The sequence below is a fragment of the Lonchura striata genome, chromosome 26, assembly GCF_046129695.1.
Source record: "Lonchura striata isolate bLonStr1 chromosome 26, bLonStr1.mat, whole genome shotgun sequence".
NCBI lineage: Eukaryota > Metazoa > Chordata > Aves > Passeriformes > Estrildidae > Lonchura > Lonchura striata.
The window spans coordinates 885,051-911,299 of record NC_134628.1 but is presented as its reverse complement, the minus strand read 5'-3'; the positions used below and the strand labels follow the sequence as shown (position 1 = coordinate 911,299).

Sequence of the window (26,249 nt, the reverse complement as noted above, 5' to 3'; positions counted from 1 at the left end):
GAACTGGAATCCCGCTGGGAACTGGAATCCCACTGGGAACTGTCCCAGGCTGCTCCAAGCCCCGTCCAGCCTGGATTTGGGCACTTCCAGGGATCCAGGGGCAGCCCTGGCTGCTCTGGGCACCCTGTGCCAGGGCCCTCACCCTCGCAGGGAAGGATTTCTTCCTGAAACCTAATCTCGATCAGATTGGAGCGGTCATGCTCCCGAGCTTGTACCGGGTGGTGAAATCCTTTCCCAGGCAGCTCCTGCTGCTCTGCCGGCCTCAGGCAGAGCCCGGAGAGCCTCTCCAGGGGGCTGAATTCCCCTTCCCGCGGTGCCATTCCGTTTTCAGGAGCTGATTGATCACTCGCAGCGAGCAGCAGCGTGGCACAGCTCAGGTGTGGCCGAGTCGGAGCAGCGTGTGACACAGGGCGAGTGTCACCCCCGGGGCCAGCAGGTGAGGAACCGGGGGAGCTGCGGGGTGGGAGGGCAAGGGCAGGACACGGCTGCGAGTCCGGCTTCTCTCCCGGGACCGGGACCGGGACCGGGGCCAGCCCCGCCGGGATGAGCCGGACGCCGCCCCGGGGATGACGCTGCTGGAATTCCGCGCTCCGCTCCCGCTCGGGTGCTTCCCGCTTTTCCTGCGCCTGTCTCCCGCTGGTGCTCAGCACCTCGGGGCCCAGAGGGTCCCAGAGGGTCGCAGAGGGTCCCAAGGGCGCCCCGCTGTCCCCGCACCGCCCCCTCCCCGCGCGGAGAGCGAGGGGACAAAGCCGGGACCCACCGGGGAACGGGAAGAACACCTCGGGCGGCTCCGGGGGTGACCCCGCTGGCAGCAAGGGGAGGGTCCCCGGTCCCCACGCCCCCGGGGCCACCTGCGGGCTCGGGGGGGCGGGCGCCGGTGCGGGCGGAGCTCCCGCAGCCCCGGCCCCGCCCCGCACAGAAACTTTCCGTCGGCGCCGGGCGCTCGGCGGGAGCCCGGAGCGGGGCCGGGGCTGCGGCCGGAGCCGAGCCGAGCCGAGCCGGGCGGGCCCGGCCCTATGGGCAGCGGCTGCCGGCGGTGCGGGGCGCTGCGGGGCGCTGCCCGCCGCGGCCATGTCCGCCGGGGCTGCACCTGCGGCGGGCGGCGAGCGGGAGCCGGAGCGGGGCGGCGGCGGCGGCGGCTCGGAGGGCGCTCCCGGGGCTCCCCCCCGGCGGAAGAAGGGCCGGGCGAACTCGCTGCGCCGGGCGATCAGCTGGCTCCGGGGCCGGCGGCGGCAGCCCAAGGACGGCAGCGGCTCGGGAGGGACGGAGGGAGCAGGTGAGGAGCGGGCGGGGTGGTGGCCACGGTGGCACTTAAGGAGGGGGCACGGTGGTGGCCACAGAGGAGGTGGGCGAGGAGATTTTCAGGGAGCTGCTCAAAGAGGTGGCGAGGTGGTTTTTCAGCCCCAAAAATCCTGTCCCACCCTTAGCCACGGTGGTGGCTAAGGAGGGGTCACAGCGGTGGCCACGGTGGCCTTGGTGTGGTGGCAAAGCGTTGAGTGGTGGCTGTGGGAGTGGGCAGGGAGGTGCTGGGGTGGTGTTCTCAATGGTGGCCAAGGCAGTGGGCAAGGAGGGACAAGGTGGTGGCTGTGGAGGGCTCAGGGTGGCGGCAGCGGCCAAGGAGGAGTCACAGCGGTGGCCATGGAGGTGGTGAAGGAGAGGTCAAGGTGGTGGCTGAGGAGGTGTCACAGTGGAAGCCAAGGAGGGTCAGGCTGCTGGCCCTGGAGGTGGCCAAAGAGGGGTCACCGTGGTGGCTGAACAGGAGTTGAGGTGGTGGCCGTGGACGTGGCTGAAGAGGGCGCACAGGAGGGGCAGGGGTGCTGGCCATGGTGGTGGCCAGGTGGGGTGGAGCTGCTGGCCATGGTGGCAGCAGGGGCAGGAGGTGGCAGCGGTGGTGGCAGTGGCCACGGGGGCCGTGGTGGCCGTGGTGGCAGCAGGGGGAGGAGATGGCAGCAGTGGTGGCAGTGACCACGGGGGCTGTGGTGGCTGTGGTGGCAGCAGGGGGAGGAGGTGGCAGCGGTGGTGGCAGTGACGACAGGGGCCATGGTGGCCGTGGTGGCAGCAGGATGGATCCGGCAGTCCCTGGCACAATCTCACCCAGCCCCGAGGGCTGGTGCTGGTTCACTGGGTAGGTTCTCCTGCGCTGAGTCAGAAGGTCACTGGGGCTGAGGGAATTCTGGAGGGATGCCAGCCGCTGCCACCTCCTCCTCCTCCTCCTCCTCCTCCTCCTCCTGGGCAGGGTGTTTGCGTGCTCCAGGTGTGGCCCTTCCTGGCCCAGATACGGTCTCAGCCCGGCCCGCTCGTGCCTGCTGCCTGCACGGCCCGGTCATGTCCCTGCCACCCTGACCAGGACAATCCTGCAGGGGCAGCTGCCCTGGGTCCCCTCTCTTGGCCACCCTGGAGCCCTGTTTTGGGGATCCAAGGGCTCAGCCAGCGAGCTTTGGCAGAGCCATGGCTGCTGGCTTGTCTGGTCACGCTCCTCTCCTCAGCGCTTTTTTGGCAGTAGCAGATGTCCCAACAGGGAAGGTTTCACCCCAAAAGCCTGTCCCACCCCAAAAGCCTGTCCCACCCCACGCTGCTGGGGACAGTGTCTGTGTCACAGCCCTGCCCTCCCTGAGGGCACCTCTGGCAGGGATGTTTTGGCTCTTTTGCCAAGGGAGAGGCCTCTCCCGTGGCACCCGAGCGTAGCAGGACGCTGCCAGCTGGGACTTTTTTCCTCACTTTGCTCCAGGGAGTGAATTTCCAGGCACGCAAGGCTGCGTGCTGCCTGGAGAAGCACACGGGGATCTGTGATAGGACAGGAGTGGCCGTGGGAAGGGAAAAGAAGCTTGGGAAGAGCTGAGCTTTCTCCTGGGCCGATCCATCGGATGCTGCTGGTGGTTCCTCCGTGTGTGGACACCGCTGCCACAGCCCAGCACTGAAACCTGAGCAGAAAAAACGAGATGTGCCGGAGCATGTGATGTTCCTCTTGGCAGCAGAAACGCCCCCAGCAGCTCTGCCAGCCCGTTTTTTCCTTTTTTTTTTTTTTTTTTCCCTGAAGTTGTACCGTTCACCAGCTAAACCCTCAAAATGCCAAGTCACGGCCTGTCAGGGTCACAGCTTGGGGACCTCTCTGTGGCAGCTGTGCCAGCCAGGGCTCTGTCACAGCACTGCCACCCTGCTGTCCCATCGGGAGAGCTTTCATTGCATGGAGGAGCCCTTCAGTGCCCCAGCCCGGGGGACTCTTCCCCTGTGGGCTGCATCCCAAATTCTTCTCCGCGGTGTTGGGGGAGAAGCAGCGCGGATGTGCCGCGCTTGCAGCTTGCCTGCGTGCCTGAATCACCCTCCCCGTGCAGCTCCGGCCCGCAGAGCACGCCAGGAACCCCTCCCTGCTCCAGCGGCCCCGGCACCCATCCCCGCGGGATGGGGACAACGTTTCCCTGCAGGGTGGGGGGGTCAGATGCCTCTGGATGCTGTGGGAAGGAAGGAGCGTTCGCCCCGGGTGTTCTCCAGGCTCGGAGCCGGCGGAATCGCCGTGCCACACGCGGCTCTGACCCGGCCGGAGGCTGCGCTGGCCCCACGAGCATCCGTGCAGCGGGACCAGCTGGGAATTCTTCCAGCCCTTCGTCTCCAGCATCCTGTCCCTCTGCTGCTTTTGCAACCTTCAAGTCTTTAGGGTGTCTGGGAGCCCCTAAAGACAACCAACCTGCTCCCCAAATCCTTGTCTCGGCACAGGATCCACGCCCTGGGACACGCCAGGGGACCCTGAGCACTCCGGGCAGGGGAAGAGCACAATAATATTGACGGTGCTGGGAGCACTGGGAGGGGGAGTGGGGAGAGCTGCGGCAGGCTCTGCGTGCCCTCAGCTTTCCCTGGGTCCCAGTGGTGCTGGGGGATTTGGACCAGGCAGTTCCTCATCCCCCTGGGCGTGGATTGCTCATGGATTTGGGACAGGGTTGTCTGAGCGTCCCGGCGGTGGGGAGGGGGAGTAGGATGGCTCCAAGGGGTGGGAAAGACAGAATTCATCGCAGGGCACCGAATCGGGGCTCATTCCTGAGCATCTGCCTGCCCGGCATTGCTCAGCACTGAAATCACGGCGCAGGGAGGATGAGAGCATTTCCCCTTCGGACCAATCCCCCGGGGCCCGTGGCTATCAGCGATGCCATCTCTGGCTGCCCAAAGAGCTGAGCTGTGAGGAAAGGTTCCCTAATCTCTTTTTGGGAGGGCAGGGGGAAGTGTCTGCCTGGATCTGGGGCAGGCTCCAGCCTCTCTGCTTCTTCCTGGGAGAGAAACACAAGAGCTGAACCCGGGGGTTTGATCCAGGGGGCTGCAGAGGGGTCAGAGGAGGATGTCCATCCCGTGTTTTGGGGTGGTGGGAGGAAGCCTCATCCCAGCCTGGAGATGCCCCTGGCTGAGCAGAGGAGAACTGCTGTCCCACAGTCCCTGGGCAGAGATCTCTGACCTGCTGCCCGTGTGGCCGTGGCCTTGTTTCATCCCCGCTGCCCCGAGGCTGTCCTGTGAACGGGGCACAGCCGGGAGTGGAAAACAGGGAATTTTTTCCCACCCCTGGGCGAGCATCAGCTGCCTCCCCAGGGGACACCAGTGGCTCCAGGAGTGGGGGGTGGCTCCATCCCAGCTGGAATTGCATCCCCGGGATGCTCTGCACTGCTGGCTGGGTTTATTTCCACAATAACCTCTGGAGGCAGAGGAGTGATGAAGGCCCAGCGAGGGCAGCTGGGCTGTGCCAAGGGTCACGCACAGAGCCAGGATTTGGGGTGCCCGGCTGTTGCCACTCCCTGCGCTGGATTTCTGAGTGCAGAGATGGAAACACAGCTCTGGGATGGAGGATGAGCTGGTGCTGGGGTCCAGCGCTTTTAGTCTGGTTGTTTTGGCTGCTGCTTTATCCGGCTTTCACAACATTCCTCTTAATTCCTTGATGAAGTAAAGGAATCGATGTTCCAGAAATATTAAATTAGGGTTGGCTTTTTTTTCTCTCTCTTTTATTTTTTTTTTCCTCTTTTTATTTTTTTTTTTTTTCCTTTTTGATGCCAGCTTAGTCCAGCAGCAATGATTTCCTCACTGGGGTGGGGGATAGTGCTGTTAAAAATAAAGCTTTCGATGCTCACAGCTGCTTTGTAGCAGCAGCAAGTGCTTGTTGGGACTGGGGATTTGCCATGTGCGGGGTGAGCAGAGGGTGGAGGGGCTGGGCTGTGCTGGGGATCGTGCTCAATTCCTTCATGGAAAAGGTTTTCAAGCACTGGGAGGCGTTCAAGAAACAAATGGACGTGGCACTCAGTGCTCTGGGCTGCTTGACAAGGTGGGCTTGGATCACAGGTTGGCTTTGATGATCTTGGAGGGTTTTTCCAACCTTAATAATTCCGTGATTCTGCACTGGTGACATTCGATGCCGCAGGGTTCACGTGAGCCCTCAAGGCAATGTGGGGCTGAGCTGTGGAATCTCCCTGGACAATTATTTCCTGCATCCTCTGCTGCCACGCAGGGTTTGGTGTAAACACAGGGCTTGGGTTTAGCCCTGAGCTTGTCAGCTCAAAGGAGAGGGGGGAGGCGTGGGGATCGTGTGTGGGAAGGAGTTGGTTCATCTGCCAGAGGCACGGAGCGACACTTCAGAAAATGTGAGCAGCAGGAATCCCCTGGCTGGCCGGGCCTGGCACCGGCGAACAAAGAGAGGTGTGTCTGCAAGCACAGCTATTCCACCTGGAGACAAGCGGGAGAATGACTCCTGAGAATAACGTTCCAGAAGAGCCGATAAAACGATTTCGGCGGGGTCACGTTTCCCCCGTGGAAGGCAGGTCTGGTTTCATAAGACAATATCATCATTGACTCCGGCAGCGATGGGAACACGACCCGCTGGAAGGCAAAGAGCTGGGCAAGGATGAAGTGAAAAACCATTTCCCTGCCAAGCAGGAGCCGGAGCCTTGGGCTGGTGGTGCTGAGCATGGATAAAACCCACCTGAGCCTGGGCAGGGAGCTGGGCTCCCTCCACCTCTGCAGGCTGGAGCTGGACCTGTCAGCAGCAGAGCCAGCCTGGAGCAGGAAATCCTTTGGAACCCTCCTGGTTATGTATTTCTGTTAATGATTGGGGATCTCAAGTGGGGTTTTTGTGTTACCTTTGCCTCGCTGAGCTTTACTTCCCCGTGAAGGGAACAAGGGCTGAATTCCTTTCTCATTCAGGCAGCTCAGCTCCTGCTCTCTGCTGGCTGGGAGATGGGATCGGGTTTAGAAAACTCCAGAAGGAGTGGGTGAAACACCAGGAGGGACGGACAGAGCAGCAGGAGGGATGGAGAGAGCACCAGGAGGGATGGAGAGAGCAGCAGGAGGGATGGAGAGAGCACCAGGAGGGATGGACAGAGCAGCAGGAGGGATGGAGAGAGCACCAGGAGGGATGGAGAGAGCAGCAGGAGGAATGGAGAGAGCACCAGGAGGGACGGACAGAGCAGCAGGAGGGATGGAGAGAGCACCAGGAGGGATGGAGAGAGCACCAGGAGGGATGGAGAGAGCACCAGGAGAGATGGAGAGAGCAGCAGGAGGGATGGACAGAGCAGCAGGAGGGATGGAGAGAGCACCAGGAGAGATGGAGAGAGCAGCAGGAGGAATGGAGAGAGCAGCAGGAGGGATGGAGAGAACAGCAGGAGAGATGGACAGGGCACCAGGAGAGATGGACAGAGCAGCAGGAGGGATGGACAGAGCACCAGGAGGATGGACAGAGCACCAGGAGGGATGGACAGAGGACCAGGAGGGATGGACAGAGGACCAGGAGGGATGGACAGAGCAGCAGGAGGGATGGACAGAGCAGCAGGAGAGATGGAGAGAGCACCAGGAGGGATGGAGAGAGCAGCAGGAGGGATGGAGAGAGCACCAGGAGAGATGGACAGAGCAGCAGGAGGGATGGACAGAGCAGCAGGAGGGATGAACAGAGCACCAGGAGGGATGGACAGAGGACCAGGAGGGATGGACAGAGGACCAGGAGGGACAGATCTGTCCCCTGTGCCAGCACAGAGGTGTCCCCAGGCCTGCACTGGCCGCTCTGGCCAAGGGAATGTGTGACTTTGGGGAGATCAGATGTGCCTGGGGCAGTCACGCTGTGCTGGCCAGATCTGTATCTCATGAACAGCTTCTCTGCTGCTTTTATCAGAGATCTCTCAGTGAATAAAACCAGGGATTTCTGGCCTGGAGAAGAAATTCTGCCTGGAATCAGCATCTGTGGCCCCCAGCTCCCCATTCTCACCTGCTGGGGAGGCTGAGGGTGCTTCCCCTCCTTCCCCTCCCCTCCCCTTTGGGCTGTACTGAGGTTCTAACATGGAGCAGGAAATTGGGGTGCTCAGCTGTCCCCACAGCTGTCCCCACAGCTGTCCCCACAGCTGTCCCCACCCCCCAGGCTCCCTGAGCCAGGTTTCTGCTCCCAGCAGCACCAGCCAGCTGTGGATGCAGGATGAGAGCTTGCCTGCCCTCAGACCTCAGGGGGGATTGTGCCCTGGAGCAGCAGTGGGGCAGCTCAGTGGGGTCTGTGGGGATGCTGGAGCTCCCCCCACGCTGCTCCCAGCCCCCCAAATTCGGCAGGGACAGAACCACGGGGCCCAGGAGGAGCTGGAGCTGTGGCTGTGAGTTACCCCAGCCACTGGGTATTTTTGGCACGCGTGGGGCCACGCTCCCTCCCGGGGCTCTGCCCCAAATCCCGGGCTGAGCCCGGGGGCGGCAGCGCCTCGGCTCCCTGAGCAATGCTGGCACGGAGGGATCTGTTTTGGGAGTGCAGGGGGAAGTGTCTGCCTGGATCTGGGGCAGGCTCCAGCCTCTCTGCTTCTCCCAGAGAGAGAAACACAAGAGCTGAACCCGGGGGTTTGATCCAGGGGGCTGCAGAGGGGTCAGAGGAGGATGTCCATCCCGTGTTTTGGGGTGGTGGGAGGAAGCCTCATACCAGCCTGGAGTTGCCCCTGGCTGAGCAGAGGAGAACTGCTGTCCCACAGTCCCCGGGCAGAGATCTCTGACCTGCTGCCCGTGTGGCCGTGGCCTTGTTTCATCCCCGCTGCCCCGAGGCTGTCCTGTGAACAGGGCACAGCCGGGAGTGGAAAACAGGGAATTTTTTCCCCCTGGATCCCCTCATCTCTTTAACAGCTCCCACAGCAGATGGGGCAGCAAACCCACAGTCAGTCCCTGCCCAGCTGAGCGTGCCCTGGGCACCCAACCAAGCTGGTGAGGAGCTGAACCGTCAATATTTCCATTACTGAGGAGACTGAAGTCCAAAGATTAATTCGGTGCTGATCACCTTGGGAGGTCAGGACAAAGCTGCTGGTTGATCTTTAATTTTTTTTCCTTTCTTTCTTGCACCACCTCCCCGGTTTTTGTGCCTTTCCCACAAAACCCTCCTTCCTATTTATCCCAGCCTTTGATGAATCACCTAAGGAACATAAACATTGCCAGCAGGAATTGCCCACCACTGCCTGCCTGGCTGACCCCTCCCTGCCCTGGCAGCATTTAATGTTCTAATTAAAAATCAGGAGGGAAAAGTGGCCTTGGGGAAGGGGCCGTGAAGGGAGGCGCTTGTCCGGGTGGCTCGGGCAGCTCTTGGAGCAGCAATTCCCGTGGCCAGCAATTCCCTGGCTGCTGGCAGAGCAGGGATTGGGGCCGGGAGAGGCCGAGGTGCTCCCGGAGAGGGACGGGAAGGTGCCGGCAGTGTGAGCAAAGTGCTCGTGACTCGCCCCAGAGGCAGGAGTGGCCGTGGCGAGGGCGGCAGGGGCTGCCACCCACGCCAGGGCTGGCATGTGGCTGCTCGCCCTGACTTTGGGCACAGCGGCAGGACCCAGCCCCTGGCCTCGGGCGCTTTGGTAGTCCTGTCCTAACCTTGGGTGGGCTGCGTGAGGTCTCTCCGTCCCCAAAAAAAACCCCACCGAGGTGGGAGGGTTGTAGCGGCGGCTGCTGGAGATGAGCACGGCCAGAAGCGGTGGCGGCAGCGTGGCGAAATCCAGGGAGCTGCGAGCGCGGCTGGAGGCGAAATCCCCGGCTCGGGGATGTTTGGCCAGCGGGGCTTCTCCCTGTATCACCCCGGCATCCCATCCCGGGCGGAGGGATGGGTTTGGGAGGGTGCTGTGCGATCCGCTGGAGGTGAAATCCCCGACTCGGGGATGTTTGGCCAGCGGGGCGTCTCCCTGAGCCCGTGTATCACCGCGGCATCCCATCCCCGGAGGAGGGATGGGTTTGGGAGGGTGCTTTGCGATCCTCTGGAGGTGAAATCCCCGACTCGGGGATGTTTGGCCAGCGGGGCGTCTCCCTGTATCACCCCGGCATCCCATCCCCGGCGGAGGGATGGGTTTGGGAGGGTGCTGTGCGATCCTCTGGAGGCCAAATCCCCCAGTCGGGGATGTTTGGCCAGCGGGTCGTCTCCCTGAGCCTGTGCATCACCCCGGCATCCCATCCCCGGAGGAGGGATGGGTTTGGGAGGGTGCTTTGCGATCCTCTGGAGGTGAAATCCCCGACTCGGGGATGTTTGGCCAGCGGGGCGTCTCCCTGAGCCCGTGCATCACCGCGGCATCCCATCCCGGCGGAGGGATGGGTTTGGGAGGGTGCTGTGCGATCCGCCGGGCCATCCCGCCAGGCCCCTCCTCTCTCTCTGCCCGTACCATTGGCTCCGGCGCGGCCGCCTGCGAGCGCTGCGCTCCGCCGGGGCCGGGGCGATGGGGAGCGGCGGCTGAGAGCCGCGATCCGCCGGGGCCGCGCCGGAGCCCGCTCGCTTCGGCCATGTAGCACCGCGGTGCCCTCCACCCGGCCGCGGTGGAGGCGGCAGCGGCCTCATGGGCAACGCGCAGCGCAAGAGGAGCCCGGCGGGCACCAAGCCCGGCTCCTCGTGGCCCTTCGGCCGCGCCGGGAAGCCGAGGGCAGGTAGGAGCCGTGCGGCCGGCGGAGGATGGGGCGCGGGGATTCGGAAGGGGTCGAGCTGGGAAAAGTTGGCCGCTGGTGTTCTGCTGGGCTGGGCAGGAGCGGGGGGTGAGGGGAGGCTTCGCTCTGCCCTCCCTGTGCTCGGGGGGCAGGATCAGCCCGCTGCGGGGCTGGGGGAGCCCCCCTGGCTGCGGGCAGGGCTGCGCAGGAGCGCCGGGGAGCAGCCGTGGGCTGGGCGCGCTATCAGGACGGGATCAGCTGGATTAGTTACCGATTTGTTTTTCCAAGTGGGAGCCCAGCGCTGCCGCCTTCCTCCCCGGCCCCCCGCTCGCACCCCGTGCCTCGGTTTCTCTCGCTGCGCCGCGGGGAGAGGCGGATCTGGGAGTGTTCGCGGGGGCTGCTGCCCCGCCGCCTTCCCCTCTCCCTGCGCGGCTCCGTCCGTCCGTCCGTCCGTCCGTCCGTCTGTCCGCAGAGCGATTGCCCCGCTGCTTTGTGCTCCGTCCCCACGGATGCCGCTGGAAAGCCCAGCGGGAAGCAGGGGTCGAGATGAGGGAAAGGGACGAGGAGCAGGGAAAGGGTCCCACGCGTGGAACAGTGAACCCCGTGGGGTGCCTGGTGAGCTCCGATGCCGGCAGGGGAAGTCTGGCAGGGAAAGTCTCTCGCAGTAGCATCGTCCCCATCGCGGGGTTGCTGACTCCCCCGCTGGTGTCATTAAAGTGTCCCTGTGTCCCCAGCCCGGCCTGAGGCAAGGAGGAGCCTTGGGAGGTGTCTGGGCAGGATCACAGGAGCGGGGTTAGCAGGACCAAGGGGTAACCGGGGGCGTTTTCCTTCCCTCAGCAGCTCTGGGGGATCCTTGGCCCTGCTGTCCCTCCTGCCCCGTTTCCCTTTACAGGCAGCAGCCCTCAGGGTAAATGGGGCCTGGAATCATCTCTGCACAGGCCCGGGGGCACCACTCAGAGCAAAACCATCCCAGAGGTGCTGCCTGGGATGGGGACACCTCGCAGGTGCCCAGGGAGAGGGGGCTGGAATGTCCTGGCTGAGAACATCCGCTCGGTGCCTGGGGAAACTGAGGCAGGAGGTCACACATCACCTCTGGCCATGCCGGGACAGCATCTCCTTCACTGCAGGCTCTCCACGGTGCTCCTCTCCTCACCTGGGTGGCTGCAGGCTCCTCTCTGCCTCTCTGCTCCTGCTCTCCCTGCAGGAAGGGCCCGGTGCCATTGGCCAGGCCGGGCACATCCTCACCTTCTCCACGTGCCACTCCTGCCCAGACCTCCGTCACCTCTCCATCCCCTGCCAGCTTTGCGTGTCCAGGACCGTGCCACCCTTCCCCAGGGCTGCCTGGGAAAGCCCTGCTCCATCTCAGCGCCCTGGCATGGGCGGGATGTGGGACCGGCAGGGATCCCGGGAGGCGAGGGCTGGCTCTGGGGCCGAAGGCCGTGGGGTGGAAGGTGCTGAGAAAACACGGGGCGAGTTGTGTTTGTTCTCTGCGACGCCTCCATGGCAACGGCGCGGCGGCCACAAAGCCAAAGAATTTGCATTGTGTCGCTTCAGCGTTTCGGAGGGCGCAGCCCGGCTCGCCGGCTGGGGGCAGGGTGTGCCGGCACCCTGCGGGCGGCCGTGTCCCCCCTGCGAGACCCCGGCTGCCTCGGATTTTGGGCTGGAGAACAATTCCGAGCGGCTGGAGCAGTGTCCCCGGTTCCTGCCTCTCCGCTGACTGGAGGATTCGTTTGGCCCTGCCGTGCCCGGTGTTGGCGCATCAGGCCCGGGCAGGATGGTTTTGTGCTTGTGCCATGCGTGCAGAGGTGTGGGCACCGCCTTTGGGTGCTGAGGGGACAGAGCAGGGGTCCCCAGGGTGGGCACAGCCGAGGGCTCCGGGGTGGCTCTGCCGCTGAGCGCACCCACTCTGCCCACCCGTGCCAAAGCCACGCACCCCGTGCCCACTTCCCCGTGCCAGAGCGGGGCCTGGCTTGCTCCGGGAGCATCCCCAGCCTCTCGCCCATACCGAGGAAGGTCCTTGAGCCCCAGGGAGAGCGAAGCCTCTTATCGCCTCCTTATCGGGACTCCCCGCCGGGCGCTGCTGAGTCAGGGCGCAGGAACGCGGCTGCGGGCCGGGCTGCGCCCCGCGGAGCTCTGCGTGCGGGGTCACCCGGCAGCCGCGAACCCTCGCTGGCCCCTGGAGCGGCCCGCAGGGAAAATAATCATGGAATGGTTTCATTTGGAAAGAACTTTGAAGCTCATCGCGTTCCAGTCCATGGGCAGGGACATTTCCACTATCCCAGGCTGCCCCAACCTGGCGTGGGACACTTCCAGGGACGGGGTATCCCAATGCCTCGGGGTGACTGTGGCTGGGAACGTCCCCAGCAGCAGCAGCAGCAGCCATGGAGCCCCTCGGCAGTCCCGGCTCCTGCAGGGCAGCTCCGCTGTGGGCTGAGCAGCTCTGAGCTCTGTCCTTTGCAGCCTCTCTCCGTGCCAGACCCACGCTGGGCCGGCTCCGCAAACACCCGTGGGGGGCGGATGAGAGCGGGGCCCGGTCCCGGCGGGGGACACGCCGAGATTTACACAGGAGCTTCCTCCAGGCACCGCCTGCCAGCATCCTGCTGCGTCCGGGACATCCGAGCCTTGCCGGTGCCCCCGTCCCGCTCCCGGAGCAGGGGAGGAGGCGCTCGGCGCTGGCCCTGGCAGGCAGCAGCCGCAGCTCCCGGTCTGACATGCCGTGCCGTGCCGGCTTGGCACGCTCCCGGCACCGAGGGGCAGGGACGGGACCTGCCCTGTGCCTCTGGGCTATCCCCCACCCCATCCTGGTGGCAGCGACTCTCCCTGATGCCACACGGCCGTGTCCATCTCCGTGGGAGGATCGGCACCTCCGCAGCGTTTCCTTGGAAAAGCCCCGCGGGGCGGGAGCGGGGCTGGGCGCTGCTTGCAAGGACGGGCAGGGGAGGGGGGATCCGTGCACGGATAGAACCTGCAACGTCTTGTCCTTAATCCGTCTGCCCGGTTTGCTCCAGCGTGGTGCCAGGTGCCTGCTGTGACAGGCAACGCCCCTGCCGTGCCAGGAGCGCCCGGGTGCCCTGCAAAGCACCCGGGTGTGACGGCACCGGCCCGGGGACAGCCAGCCCCGAGCCCCGTGCGAGCGGGACACACCGAGGGAAGGGCACCAGGGAGTGACAAAGCTCTGGAGAATAGGAGGAGGTGGTGGTGGCTCACCCCTGGTCACAGTGCCACCCGTGTCACCCTCTGCAGCCCTGTGTCACTTCCAAGGGTACCAGAGAGTGACAAAGTTCTGGAGAATAGGAGGAGGAGGTGGTGGTAGCCCACCCCTGGTCACAGTGCCACCCCACTTTCAAGGGCACCAGGGAGTGACAAAGCTCTGGAGAATAGGAGGAGGTGGTGGTAGCCCACCCCTGGTCACAGTGCCACCCGTGTCACCCTGTACAGCCCCGTGTCACTTCCAAGGGCACCAGAGAGTGACAAAACTCTGGAGAATAGGAGGAGGTGGTGGTGGCCCACCCCTGGTCACAGTGCCACCCGTGTCACCCTCTGCGGCCCCGTGTCGCTTTCAAGGGCACCAGGAGGTGACAAAGCTCTGGAGAATGGAAGGAGGAGGTGGTGGTGGCCCACCCTTGGTGACAGTGCCACCCGTGTCACCCTCTCTGGCCCCGTGCCGCTTTCTCTGTCCCGCCCTGCGCTCCCCAGCTGGGATGTTCCCGCCCGGATCCGGCTCCTGGCTCCTGGTTCGGGGCTCCTGGCTGGGGGAGGTTGTTATTTACCTTCAAACCTGTTCGGTGGCTTCTCCGGGACGGGTGGGGACGGAGGCAGTGGGATGGAGGCTCGCTGGGCTGCTGCAGGGGCCGGGAATGAGGCACAGCCGGGCACTGGGGTGGTCCTGCCCCGGGACCCCTCTGGTCTGCTGCCAGCCCCTCGCCCGGATTTGGGATAACTCGGGGAGCAGGAGACACTCCGTGTCACCTCGGGGCTGGCTGCGGGGCAAGTGTGGCACAGCGGCGAGGTCGGGGCCCGTTGCACAACCCTGAGTGCTCCTGTCATGACAGCAGCCATGGCTGGAGGCGATGCAGCCACGGCTCTGCTCCGAGTGGGATTTCACCCTGCACCAGCTCCTTCTCACCGAGGTGACACCAGGCAGCTTTCTGCGCTGTGATTTAGGGGAAGAGAAAAAAAAAAAAACACATCCAAGTTTGTTTTCCCGGTTGAAATTAATTTTAGTTCAGCCTCTGCGTGGGATCGTGTTCGAGAGCCGAGCCAGCAGCGTGGATGGTGTTTGTTTTCTTGGTGGAGATGTTTTTCTGGCTGGAGCAGCCCCCCGGGTGTGGCCGAGGGCAGGCTGGCAGCAGGGGCTCTGTGGCCAGAGCCACTGTCAATATTATTGTGCTCTTCCCCTGCCCGGAGTGCTCAGGGTCCCCTGGCGTGTCCCAGGGCGTGGATCCTGTGCCGAGACAAGGATTTGGGGAGCAGGTTGGTTGTCTTTAGGGGCTCCCAGACACCCTAAAGAGTTGAAGGTTGCAAAAGCAGCAGAGGGACAGGATGCTGGAGACGAAGGGCTGGATAAGGTCCCTTCCAAACCAGAATATTCGGTGATACTGGGGCACAGCTCTGTCAGGGTCCATCCATGTCCTGACAGCTCCATGCAGCTCCCAGGAATGGGGTTCATGGTGCACCCCACTGGTGTTTTCCATGCCCGTGGTGGCAGCTGGCAAGCAGAGCTGTCCCCAGGCATGGATGGTGCTGGGAGGGACCCCCAGAGCGGTGGGAGATCACCAACCCCGTGGGGCAGGGGGGCTTCTTCCTGCTGAGAGTGGGGTCCCTGGGGACCTCGCAGCCCCCTCCCGCCCCCCTGGGGCTCCCCCTGCTCCCCATTTTTCGGCGGTGACTCAGTGGCGGGCAGGGAGCTGCAGGACCCGCGCCTGGAGCAGGCAAGTCGGGGCAGTGCCGAGCAGGCAGGGATGGATGCTTGCAGCCGAGCCCGGCCAAACCTGCTGCTCGCAGGAGGCACAGGCCTGGCCAGGAGGGGGACAGGAGCTGGGATTTTCTCCCCTGGATGGGATTTTCTCTCCAGGTGAAGAGCGGCAGAGCGAGAGCTGGGCCAGCAGCGAGTTCTGTTTGCAGCACCGGGCTGGGCAGCCCTGGCCGTGCTCCTGTGGGGGCTCAGCCCTTGTGGAACCCTTCCCATTCCCGCTCTGGTACCTCCAGCCCCTCTGGCAGAGCTGAAGGCAGGGTGCCCGGGGTTCCCTGTCCCTTGCTGTGCCTCGCTCCAGGGATGCTGTGCTCCCTCCGGACCATCCCTGGCACTGGCAGCAGCGGTACCAGCTCCGAGCCCATCCTTGAGAGGGTGCCTGTCTCCTTATCTGCGAGAATCCCGCTGCCACGTGTGGCCGAGGCACGTTTGTCAGCTGAGCCCGGAGGGCTCGGGGCGATCCGGGATGCACCGCAAGGAATGCACGGGGGCCGGGACACCGGCTCCAAGCGGGCGTGTTGCTACCGGCAGCGGCTGCAGCTGCGGCGGCTTCCCCAGCCCAGCGGGACCTGCAGCCTCTGCTGCAGCATCGGGGCTCTCCCCCTCCTGGATTCCCCCCCTGCTTATAGCAGAATTCACCCCGTGCTGACAGAGCCGGGGTGAGGCCGGCTGGGTGAGGATGAGGAGGTAGCGAAGGTCACAGGGAGTGGAAGGAGTGGAGGCAGCGTCGTGCCCTGGCTCAGCCCTGGATTTTCTTTTGGGAGGCTGCAGCTCCTCCTCAGCAGTGTCACAGCGGAGAGGGACACGTCTCCATCAGTGTGGGATGTTCTCCAGCTCCTCTGTGTGGGCAACGGGCCACAGGCAGGAAGGTGGAGCGGGGCCAGGCTGTCTGCCAGCACCCGGGAATGTCCCCAGCCCTGGCAGCAGCTCCCACCCGTGCTGCCACCGGCAGAGCTGCGGGGCCCAAGCTGAGCTCTGCTGGGCCCTGCACCAGCAGCACAGGAGGGGCTGTCTCCCTTTTCTGGGGGGCTCCTGGTGCAGTCCCATCTCTGTGGGCAGAACTGGAAGGCTGGAGCCTTCCCTGTGGAGCTGGGAGCAGTGTCCCTGCCAGCTGCCACCACCCGTGGCCCTTTCTGGGCTCATGACTGCCCAGAGCAGAGGGCAGTGCTCAGCTCGGCACGTGGCTGCCTGCTTCGTGCATCCTCAGCCCTTTAATTATGTCCCTTTTCCGCTGGGGAACATCTGCCCATCACCACCAGCACCTTCTGGGGGGCCTGTGGGCAGCAGGGCCCATCCTGCCCATGCTGGAGCAGGGGCTGGCTCAGGCACAGCCAGGGAGCTGCTGGTGTTTGGGGCCATGGCCATGATGGAATTCCAGGCAAGAAATCCTCGCTGAGCCTGGAGCTGCCTGGCTGGGCACACAGAGATGCCCTTCACAAGGTCAAACTGTCCCTTGGGCTGCTGTCACCGCCTGGGGCCTGCTGGGACCCTGCTCTGGGTGAGCTCACGCTGCACCGTGCCAGAACAAACCCTGGGCACAGCCCGTGGGGAGCTGCAGGGCAGGGGCAGAGGGTTTGGCACAAGGACACGGCTGCCTGCTGGGTAAACGCTGGGTGCTGTTCACATTTTGGGGTAAAACACCTGTAAATGGGGGGAATGGAGCTCCTGGAGGCGCTGGGCACCCACTGCCCTGGCAGTAGCTCCATGGTGGGGACAGTGACCGGCAGTGCCAGGGCAGTGCCACGGTGTGACCGCCTGGCATTTCTGCCCCTGCTTTCACCTGCCTCCGCAGCAGCAGCTGGAGTTACTGGTTAGACTGGTCCCAGACCTGGTTTTCCCCGCTGCTGCCAGCCCTTGTGACCGTGACGTAGCCCTGTCCTGAAGGACAAACACCCTTTGCCCCGTCCTGGCTCGCCTTGGGGCTGTCCTGGCAGGGTCCTGGAGGGGCACTGGGGACAGGCTGGCACGGGGAATGTGACCCTGTGCTGTGCCACAGCCCAGCTGCAAAAGCCTCCCAGTTCCTCCCAGTTCCTCCCAGTTCCTCCCAGTTGGCTGCACTGTTGTGGAAGCTGGTTTGCAGCGCCGCTGTGCCCAGCAGGGTCCTGGGGAGTTCCAGGGGTCTGAGAGGGAGGAGCAGGGGAAATGCTGGCCCCGAGCCTGGAAGGACAGATCCCTGTGGTCTGTGAAGAACAGATCCCTGTGGCCTGGAAGAACAGATCCCTGTGTCTGTGAAGAACAGATTCCTGTGGTCTGTGAAGGACAGATCCCTGTGGTCTGGAATAACAGGTCCCTGTGGCCTGGAAGAACAGATCCCTGTAGCCTGGAAGAACAGATCCCTGTGGTCCATGAAGAACAGATCCCTGTGGCCTGGAAGAACAGATCCCTGTGGCCTGGAAGAACAGATCCCTGTGTCTGTGAAGAACAGATCCCTGTGGCCTGGAAGAACAGATCCCTGTGGTCCATGAAGAACAGATCCCTGTGGTCTGTGAAGAACAGGTCCCTGTGGTCTGGAAGAACAGATCCCTGTGGCCTGGAAGAACAGATCCCTGTGGTCTGGAAGAACAGATCCCTGTGGTCCATGAAGAACAGATCCCTGTGGCCTGGAAGGACAGATCCCTGTGGTCTGGAATAACAGATCCCTGTGTCTGTGAAGAACAGATTCCTGTGGTCTGTGAAGGACAGATCCCTGTGGTCTGGAATAACAGGTCCCTGTGGCCTGGAAGAACAGATCCCTGTAGCCTGGAAGAACAGATCCCTGTGGTCCATGAAGAACAGATCCCTGTGGTCTGTGAAGAACAGGTCCCTGTGGTCTGGAAGAACAGATCCCTGTGGTCTGTGCCGTGCGTGGGAGGAGGCAGGAGGGCCGGGGGGAGCGAGCCGGGGGCCAGAGGAGGAGCCCCCTCTTTCCTTCTCCCGCGGCCAAGGAGCGCGGTGGGCACAGCTGGCACTGTCCCCTCCTGCCCGGAACTGTCCCCTCCTGCCCGGCACTGTCCCCTCCTGCCCAGGACTGTCCCCTCCTGCCTTGCACTGTCCCCTCATGCCTGGCACTGTCCCCTCCTGCCTAGGACTGTCCCCTCCTGCCCGGGACTGTCCCCTCCTGCCCGGCACTGTCCCCTCCTGCCTAGGACTGTCCCCTCCTGCCCGGCACTGTCCCCTCCTGCCCAGCACTGTCCCCTCCTGCCCGGCACTGTCCCCTCCTGCCTAGGACTGTCCCCTCCTGCCCGGCACTGTCCCCTCATGCCTGGCACTGTCCCCTCCTGCCCGGCACTGTCCCCTCATGCCTAGGACTGTCCCCTCCTGCCTGGCACTGTCCCCTCCTGCCTGGCACTGACCCCTCCTGCCCAGGACTGTCCCCTCCTGCCTAGGACTGTCCCCTCCTGTCCAGGACTGTCCCCTCCTGCCTTGCACTGACCCCTCCTGCCCAGGACTGTCCCCTCCTCCCCGGCACTGTCCCCTCCTGCCCGGGACTGTCCCCTGCTGCCCAGGACTGTCCCCTCCTGCCTGGCACTGTCCCCTCCTGCCTGGCACTGTCCCCTCCTGCCCGGCACTGTCCCCTCCTGCCCGGCACTGTCCCCTCCTGCCACCGCGCAGCCGTGCCCGGCTCAGGCTGCTCCCTGCTCTCGAGCAGCTGCGCCGGAGCGTCTTCGCCCGGCCGAGCATCCTCCCGCCCGTGCGGATGAGGACGGAGGGAGGGAGCTGGGGGCCGCCGGCATCCGCCCCGCCGGCACACAGCGGCTGAGAGCAGCCTCGGCACTACAGGCCGAACCTCCTCGGGGGGCGGCGGACCCCCCTTCCCTGGGGACCAGACCCTCTCCCCGGCCACCATGGTGGTTTTCATGGGCAGGAACCTCTCCTCGCTTCTGGCCTTCTTCAAGAAGAAGGGTGAGTGAGCAGCGGGCAGGGAGGGAGCAGAGCTTTGTCCTTACACAACCCCTGCCCGCCGGGACCCCCCGGCCCGGCCCGGGGTGCTCGCCCACCCGCAGGGGGCAGGGGGGCTGCCAGCCCCGGCGGAGGGCAGGGAAGGTCACCCCAGCCCTCCCGAAGTTACCGGAATAAATCACTGCGCTCCTCTCCCCGCAAGGCAGCTCCGACAGCGTTCGGGGTGTAGGGGGGTGTCGTGCGAGGGGCTGCCGAAATTCGGGGGGGGGGAAACGGGGATTGGGAACATGATGATGGTGGGGAGGGGCTGTGGGTGTTCTGTGCTCCCCGCAGGGATTTTGCAGCGGCACGGGGGATCCGTGCGGCACAGCCCCGTGCCGGGCGGGCCGTGCCCCGGTGCCCGCGCACAGCCCGGGGCTGGCGGAGGCAGCGGCCGGCATGGCGGCGGGGCGGGAGGCTCCATTGTTCCAGGCCTGCTCCTTTGTGTGCTGGAGATGGAGCACGGCAGCCTCGCCACCTGCCTGGGCTGGCCCTGGGGGCAGCGGGGACACGGGGAGCACAGGGGACAAGGGATGCTGTGCGCTGCTGGCCGTGCCGAGCAGCAGGTGCCCCTGCCCCGGGGTGCCACCGCCAGCCCCGAGGGTTTCCTGCGCTCGCCCTTCCCTTCCTCAAAATTTTGGTTTTTTTTTCTGGGCAGGAAGGGTTTGAGGCTTCGCTCAGGCGTGTGGTAGGAGCAGGCAGGGCTGTGCCACGGTGCTGCAGTGCCAGGGCTGGGTGATGCCAGGGTGGCCGTGGGCACTGCAGGGTGCTGGTGGTGGCTGTGGGGAGGGGGTGCCAGGCAGGGAGTGGAGGCTCCGTGCTGCTCCGGGCGTGGCAGATGGGGTGTTCAGCATCCAGCGGGGTTCGCAGCAGGGATTTGGGTCCTCTGGGATCTCTGCTGCTGGGTGTGCCTCAGTTTCCCTCTTCCGTGCGGTTGCCAGCCTGCCTGGGCACGGGGGGAGTCCCTGTTTTGGGGTGATGAGCAAGGTGTGGGAATGACGCAATGCTCCAGAGGGAAAATCATCCTCGATCCATCCACGTTTAATCCCCTCCTGTGCTGCCCCTGCCCTGCTCAGCTGCCCCCAGCCCCACACAATTCACCTCCTCGTTAGCTCCTAACGAGGGCGCTGGGGAAGGAGGGGGATTTCTCCCCCATCCCAGGGAGAAACCCAGCGGAGACATCCTGACTCCGGAATATCGACCGGCCGGGCAGAGCCTTGCAGGATGGGATTTCTCTCGGCCTTTCCAGCGCCTGGTTCGGAGCTGAGCGGGACAACGTCACCCCGGGGTGGCTGTCACCACCCGGGGCTCGTGTCCCCCCAGCCCAGCTGAGCCCTCTGTCCCCGCAGGCGCTGCCAAGGGCGAGGGCGAGAAGCGGCTGAGCGTGCAGTACACGGCGGGCGAGGAATGTCCCGACAACGTCTTCTTCCCCAGCACGCGGCCCCCGCACCTGGAGGAGCTGCACAGCCAGGCCCAGCAGGGGCTGAAGTCCTTGCAGCACCAGGGTAGGTGTCCCCAACCCTGGGGTGGCCTTGGGGACACGGTGGAAGGGCTGTCCCCAGCTCCTGGCTGGCTGGGCAATGTGGGCGGTGCACGGGGCTGAGCAGAGTCCAGTGCTGGGAGCTGGGTTGTGCAGGGGGCACTGCCAGCTGGGCAGCTGCTTCCTCCGGATCCCCTGGAGGGATTTATCTTCTGTCTTCCCTCTGCAGAGAAGCAGAAACAGACCAAAAGTGCCTGGGACCACGGGGACACCAGCAGCCTCCAGGTGAGCCCTGCCAAGTGGTGCTCCTGGGGGTGAGGGCACACCGGGTGGCTCTTCTGTCCTCTCTGGGTGGTGTTTGGGGGCAGACAGACAACCAGCCAAGGTGGCAGGACCATGTCCAGGGGGGTTGCGGGGCTGGAACTGGCCGTGTGTCCCTTGGTGTTGTCCCCTGTGCCCCATGCTGAGCTCTTTTCCCCATCCTCAGCCTTGGCACAGCCTGCTCTGCCCTGTGGAGCTCTGCTGGGGTTCCCCCTGTGCTGCATCCCCCTGTCCCTTCCCCACTGTGAGCCCTGACTGAGGAGGGGTGATGTGGTGGCATATGGGGACTCCTGGCCATATCCAGCCCGGTGCCTGTGCCCCTCCCTGGCTGCCAACGAGGAGAAACTTCCCTTCTTTTGGCCAGGCTGAGCTTTGGCAATCCCTGGGCTCTGACCCCGCTGTCAGAGCCTCACCCGCCTGCGTTTGCTCAAGCTGCTGCTCTCGTTGGCTCTCAGCCCCTTTAACCCTTTGGAAGTGGGGGACCAGGAACCCCAGGATGGGCAGAGCCACGGGGGCAGCGAGGTCAGGTTCACTCTGAGGTGTCTCATCCCAAGCTCTGCCTGTGCCAGGGGGGCTTTGGACACAATCCGTGTCCAGGGAGTGCTGGGGATCCTGTCCCTGTCCCACGCCCCTCTCCCAGCCATGGCAGCCCTCCAGCCCCGGCCTCTGGGGCACAGCCGGGCTGGCAACATCCACGGAATCATTTTGGGTTTGGCATGGGGGCGAGCCTGGCAGCTCCTTGGGGTTGCTCCTTGCACGCCCCAGCCCCTTCTCTCCTGCCCTCCGGGGGGCTGCAGAGCCACGCAGGGTCCCAGGGGCTGCTCCCAGCCCTGCTCCTGGTGGGAGGACTCTGGATGCCGGCGTGGCTGACTCAGCCTTTGGCCCTCGGAAGAGCTTTTGTCTGGGCTGCAGAGTCAGATCGCGGCGGGGAAGGGGCCGGGGCACTTCTTGTCCCGCAGCCCCCGGCTCTGCTGAGCCCCCCTGTGTCCCCGCAGTCCTGTGCATCCTCGGAGGATGACAGCCTGTCCTTCCGGACCCAGGCAGCCTCCAGTGCCACGGACAGCACCTCTGAGGATGCCCTCTCCATCCGCTCCGAGATGATCCAGCGCAAAGGTACCCGGCTGGGGCTGGGGCTCGCCAGGGGGGTTGGGAGTGTGGCAGGGAGCTGGGCTCTGCCTCGGTGTGGCCACGAGCCTGCACAGGGATTTGGGGGCCCTTGGGAGAGAGGAGAGCAGCTCTGGCTGAGTCAGAGGGAGTATTTGGGCTGGGTTAGGCAGGCAGACAGGCAGACAGCATCTCCTCCCTGCTCAGACTGTTCTGTTGGTGCCTCTCTGGGCTGTTCCAGAGCCTGAGCCTGGCTTATCCCAGGGCACCCCTGGCAGTGGGAAGTGCTGGGGACACTGGGGACACCCAGGCCAGGGTGTCCTGCTAGACCCCCTCACATCTCTTGTAGGTTCCACCTTCCGACCACACGACTCCTTTCCCAAATCCTCAGAGAGGGCTGGCAAGAAGAGGAAGGAGAGGAGGACAACAGTGCTGGGCATCCCCCAGCACGTCCATAAGGAGCTGGGTGAGCTTTGGGGGGCAAGGGGGCGATTTTTAGGATCTGTTTGCCTTGCCTTGGGATCACGCTGAGCTCACCTCTCCCTGCTCCCAGGTCTCAGGAACAGTCATGGAGCCAAGGGTCATCCCGAGGTGGCCGGGCGAGGGCCGGTGGGCCACGGGGACGGCCAGGCAGGGCAGCCCCTGCTGAACGGGGGGCAGGTGTCCGGCGACGCCGTCCGCATCCCCACCATCGACGGGAAGCTGCAGCCTCTGCCCGGGGCCGGCGGCGCCCGCGTCTGCCTGGGAGTGCTGGAGGAGGCGGATGCAGCCCTGCAGAAGCACATCAACAGGGTTTACTACGACGACAGCTTGGTGGGGAGGAAGACAGCGGCCAAGCTGTCGCCCATGGTCAGGCCGAAGTCGCTGGCCGTGCCGGGCATGACCACCTACGCCAACCCCCCGGAGATTCTGGTCGGCCCCGTCATGTCCATCTCGCCCCAGGGCACCTACATGTCCAAGATCATCCCCAACGCCATCCTGCCGCCCATGGTGGACGTGGTGGCCCTGACGAGCAGCAGCGTGCGGACGCTGAGCCGCTGCAGCCTGGTGTCGTCCAGCCCGGCCTCAGTGCGCTCCCTGTCACGCTTCTCGGAGCGCGGCCCCCGCAGCCGCGAGCCCTCCTCCTCCAGCGACAACTGGAGCCACTCGCAGTCCACGGAGACCATCGTCTCCAACAGCTCCACCATCTCCTCCCAGGGCGGCTGCGACCCCCGGCAGCCCGAGGCGGGGCCGCACGGCGAGGCGGCCGCGGCCGCGCGCTCCGACGCCGACCAAATCAGCATCTACAGCTCCGCCAGCTTGGCCAGCTCCTGCTCCAAGCCCGCCGCCGGCCTCGCTGCCACGGCCCCCGGGCTCCTGGCCGTGGGCAGCGGCCGCGCATCCCCCGCCTACAGCACGAGCAGCCAGGCGGAGGGCTCGGACACGGCCAGCCTGGCCAGCGAGCGCTCCTCCGCCCGCAGCGTGTCCCTCAGGAAGATGAAGAAGCCCCCGGCCCCTCCCCGCAGGACCTACTCGCTGCACCAGAAGGCAGACGGGGAGCCCAAGGTGCTGGGGCTGCCCCCCAGGCCCGAGCGGCGGCCCCAGCGGGAGAGCGGCGCGCCCTGGTCCCCGCGCCCCGAGCCCTTCAGCCCCACGGGCGAGGATGAGGTGTTCTCCCCGTCGCTGAGCGAGACCAGCAGCCTCCGCTCCGAGAGCCTGGCGGGCGCCAGCTCCCCCGAGGCCCCTCGGGGCCGCCCCGGCGTGATGGTGGTGCTGAGGGAGCCCCAAGCTCAGGCCAAGTGGAGCTGCCCCGATGGGTCTGAGCGCACCATGTCCCCTTCCAGCGGCTACTCCAGCCAGAGCGGGACGCCCACGCTGCCCGCCAAGGGGTTGGGACCGCCGGCTGTGTCCCCGGGCAAGTCTCAGCCCCAGAAGCCAGACCGGGTCTGCTCCCTGCAGTCGCCGGCGCTCTCCGTGTCCTCCTCCCTGACCTCCATCTCCTCCTCGGCCTCGGACCCGACGCCCCCCGAGGCGTTGAGCGGTCGCTCAGACCGGTTCATCATCCCGCCGCACCCCAAGGTTCCCGCTCCCTTCTCCCCGCCACCCACCAAGCCCCAGCAGCCCCCGGCCTCTGCTGGCCCCCTCCAGCCCTCGCCAACCCCCCCAGCGCCCAGCACTGCCGGCCAGGAGCCCTCGGCCAAGCCCAATGGCAAGTCCCCGCCGCCGTCACCACCGCCTGCCTACCACCCGCCTCCGCCGCCGGCCAAGAAGATGGAGGGGAGCCCCCAAACCAGCAGCGAGACCCCCGCCGACACCACCTGGCCCCCGCCACCGCCGCCAGCCCCCGAGGAGCACGAGCTGTCCATGGCAGACTTCCCCCCTCCGGATGAATCCTATCTCTCCAGCCTGCCCGATGCCACCTCGGCCACCGTGGACGGGCAGACGGCAACAACGAGCCCGGGGGCTGCTTCTTCATCATCTCAGCAGCAAGAGCCGCCCACCGGGGTTCCACAGCCTCCGCGCCACGCCGAGCCCCTTCCCACGGCCTCCGTGCCCCCGCCGCCGCCGCCTCTCCCTCCGCCCTCGGCCCCGGCCCTGCCGCCCCAAATCAGCCTTAAGAAGGCGGCCAACGGCCCCCGAGTGGAGGCCAAGAAGGAGCCGGTGTCGAGGAGCAAGAGCGGCCCCGTGGCCAAGGAGGACGCCAGCCTGCCCATCGTCACCCCGTCGCTGCTGCAGATGGTGCGGCTGCGCTCGGTCAGCGTCGAGCCGGCGGCCGGAGCCGGGCCCGAGGAGCGTCTGGCCCCCCAAAAACCCGTCCGGCGCTCCCTGTCCACGCGGCAGCCGCCTCCTGCCCAAGACGCGGTGCCTTCCAAGCAGCTCCACCACGCCGTGCACCTCAAGGCCGCCGCCTTGGCTGCTGGAGAGGCCGCCGAGAAGCCGCCGAGCGGCCGAGCGGCGCAGCCCGGCGCCGAGGGGCTCCCCGGGGATGGGCAGCTGTCCCCCAGGAACAAATCGCCCGCCTCCACCGCCAGCTTCATCTTCGCCAAGAGCTCCAGGAGGCTGGTGATCGAGACGGCCTCGTCGCCCGAGGCACAGGCCGACCTGAAGAGGAACTTGGTGGCCGAGCTGATGAACGTCTCGGGCCAGCGCTCGGCAGCCCCGGCCGCCGCCGCCGCCGCCACGCAGGGCCCCGGGAAGGCGCAAGCCCAGAGGAAACCCGGCAAGATCCCCCCTCCAGTAGCCAAGAAGCCTTCGCTTGGCTCGGGGCCGGCTCCTTCCCCGAAGGCACCGGGGGCTGAGGCGTTGGGCTCCCCGGTGCTGGATGGGGATGCCAAGGTGGAGGAGAGCAGGACTAAGAGCGAGCTGGTGGGGACGGAGGGCAGGAACGGCGCGGAGCCGCCGGCTCAGAGCCTCCCTGCACAAGGTAGGTGGGGTGGGAGGCACGGGCTGATGCTGCTGGAGGTTCAGCCTCGCTGCTCAGGATCCTGAGCTGTACGTCGCCAAGTGATAAATTCCCAAGCTGGACACCCAGCAGGGCTGCTGGGCTGTGTTCCAGCTGGGAGGCAGCGGGACAGCAGGGACAGAGCCTGGCAGGGCTGTGGGAAGCTGGGATTCGGGGTGGCTGATGGGCTCTTCCCTCCTGCTTTGCAGACAGACGGGGAGAGACGGCCTGAAAGATGACACTGCAGGACTGGAGCCTCCACGGACGGGAATCCAAATCTCTCAGGGACCTGGGCAGGTCAACGGACGAGTGTGGAACTGGCAACTAACTTAACACAGGAAGCAAACAGCCTTAGCCTCCACGGCCTTGATGATATTTATGCAAAAATGGTGTTGGTTTCACTTTCCTAAGTACTACAGCTTTATTTTGCTTTTTTTTTTTTTTTTTACTGGACTCAAGGCCCGTGCCCAGAGCCAGCACCTCCTCCCTGCCAAGCTGATGCTTGGTGTGGGTGTGGGAGCTGAGCAGCTGCACCCAGAGGAGTTTGGGGGCCAAAGACACCGGAGCTGGAGCCACCACTGCCGGCCAGACAGGCCCATGAGGAATGGAAGCACTTTGGACAAGGGAATGGGAAGGCTTTGGCCACGACAGCGCCTGGGGGATGCAAACAGGAACGGGAGGGGATGGAGGTGCTGGCTGGGAAGGGATCAGGGCTTTGGTTCTTGATGGAAAGGCAAGAGGGGCTCGTGGCCAGCACTGGCTCCGGCCACTCGCCACTGCCCAGCAAGAGGAAGGGCCTGGCTGCCCCTCGAGCTGGCCCTGGGCTCTGGGGTAGAGCCTTGATTCTGTTTCTGTAAACTCGGGTCACATTTTGATTTCTTTGATTGTAAAAAAAACCAAAACCTTAAACAAAAACCAAACAAAGCAACAAACCCAACCAAACCAAACCAAACCAAACCAAAAGCAACTGACCCTCTGCCGCTGAGTAGCTGCTCAGAGCTCTGTACCTGGCTGGTAAAAATGATGACCGAAGCTTGCTGCCTCCTGTCCTTCCTAGTTTATGGCTGCAGCTCCCTTCTGGTGGTGCTGAGCTCCAGGCACACCCTTGGGCTGGCTCCCAGCAACACTGCCCAATAAAACTCCAGAGCAGGGCTGGCTGCCAGCTCTCT

General features: G+C 64.9%; 1 protein-coding gene across 1 annotated transcript; it reads left to right on the top strand.

Moving 5' to 3' along the window:
- Positions 1-1,071: 1,071 nt before the first annotated feature.
- NHSL3 (NHS like 3) lies at positions 1,072-26,112 on the top strand. The gene is made up of 7 exons (XM_077788534.1): positions 1,072-1,276; positions 20,104-20,259; positions 20,464-20,519; positions 21,551-21,668; positions 22,009-22,125; positions 22,213-25,062; positions 25,290-26,112. Exons 1-7 carry the CDS (start codon positions 1,072-1,074, stop codon positions 25,310-25,312), a joined length of 3,525 nt encoding a protein of 1,174 aa, XP_077644660.1. The 3' UTR covers positions 25,313-26,112.
- Positions 26,113-26,249: the final 137 nt, after the last annotated feature.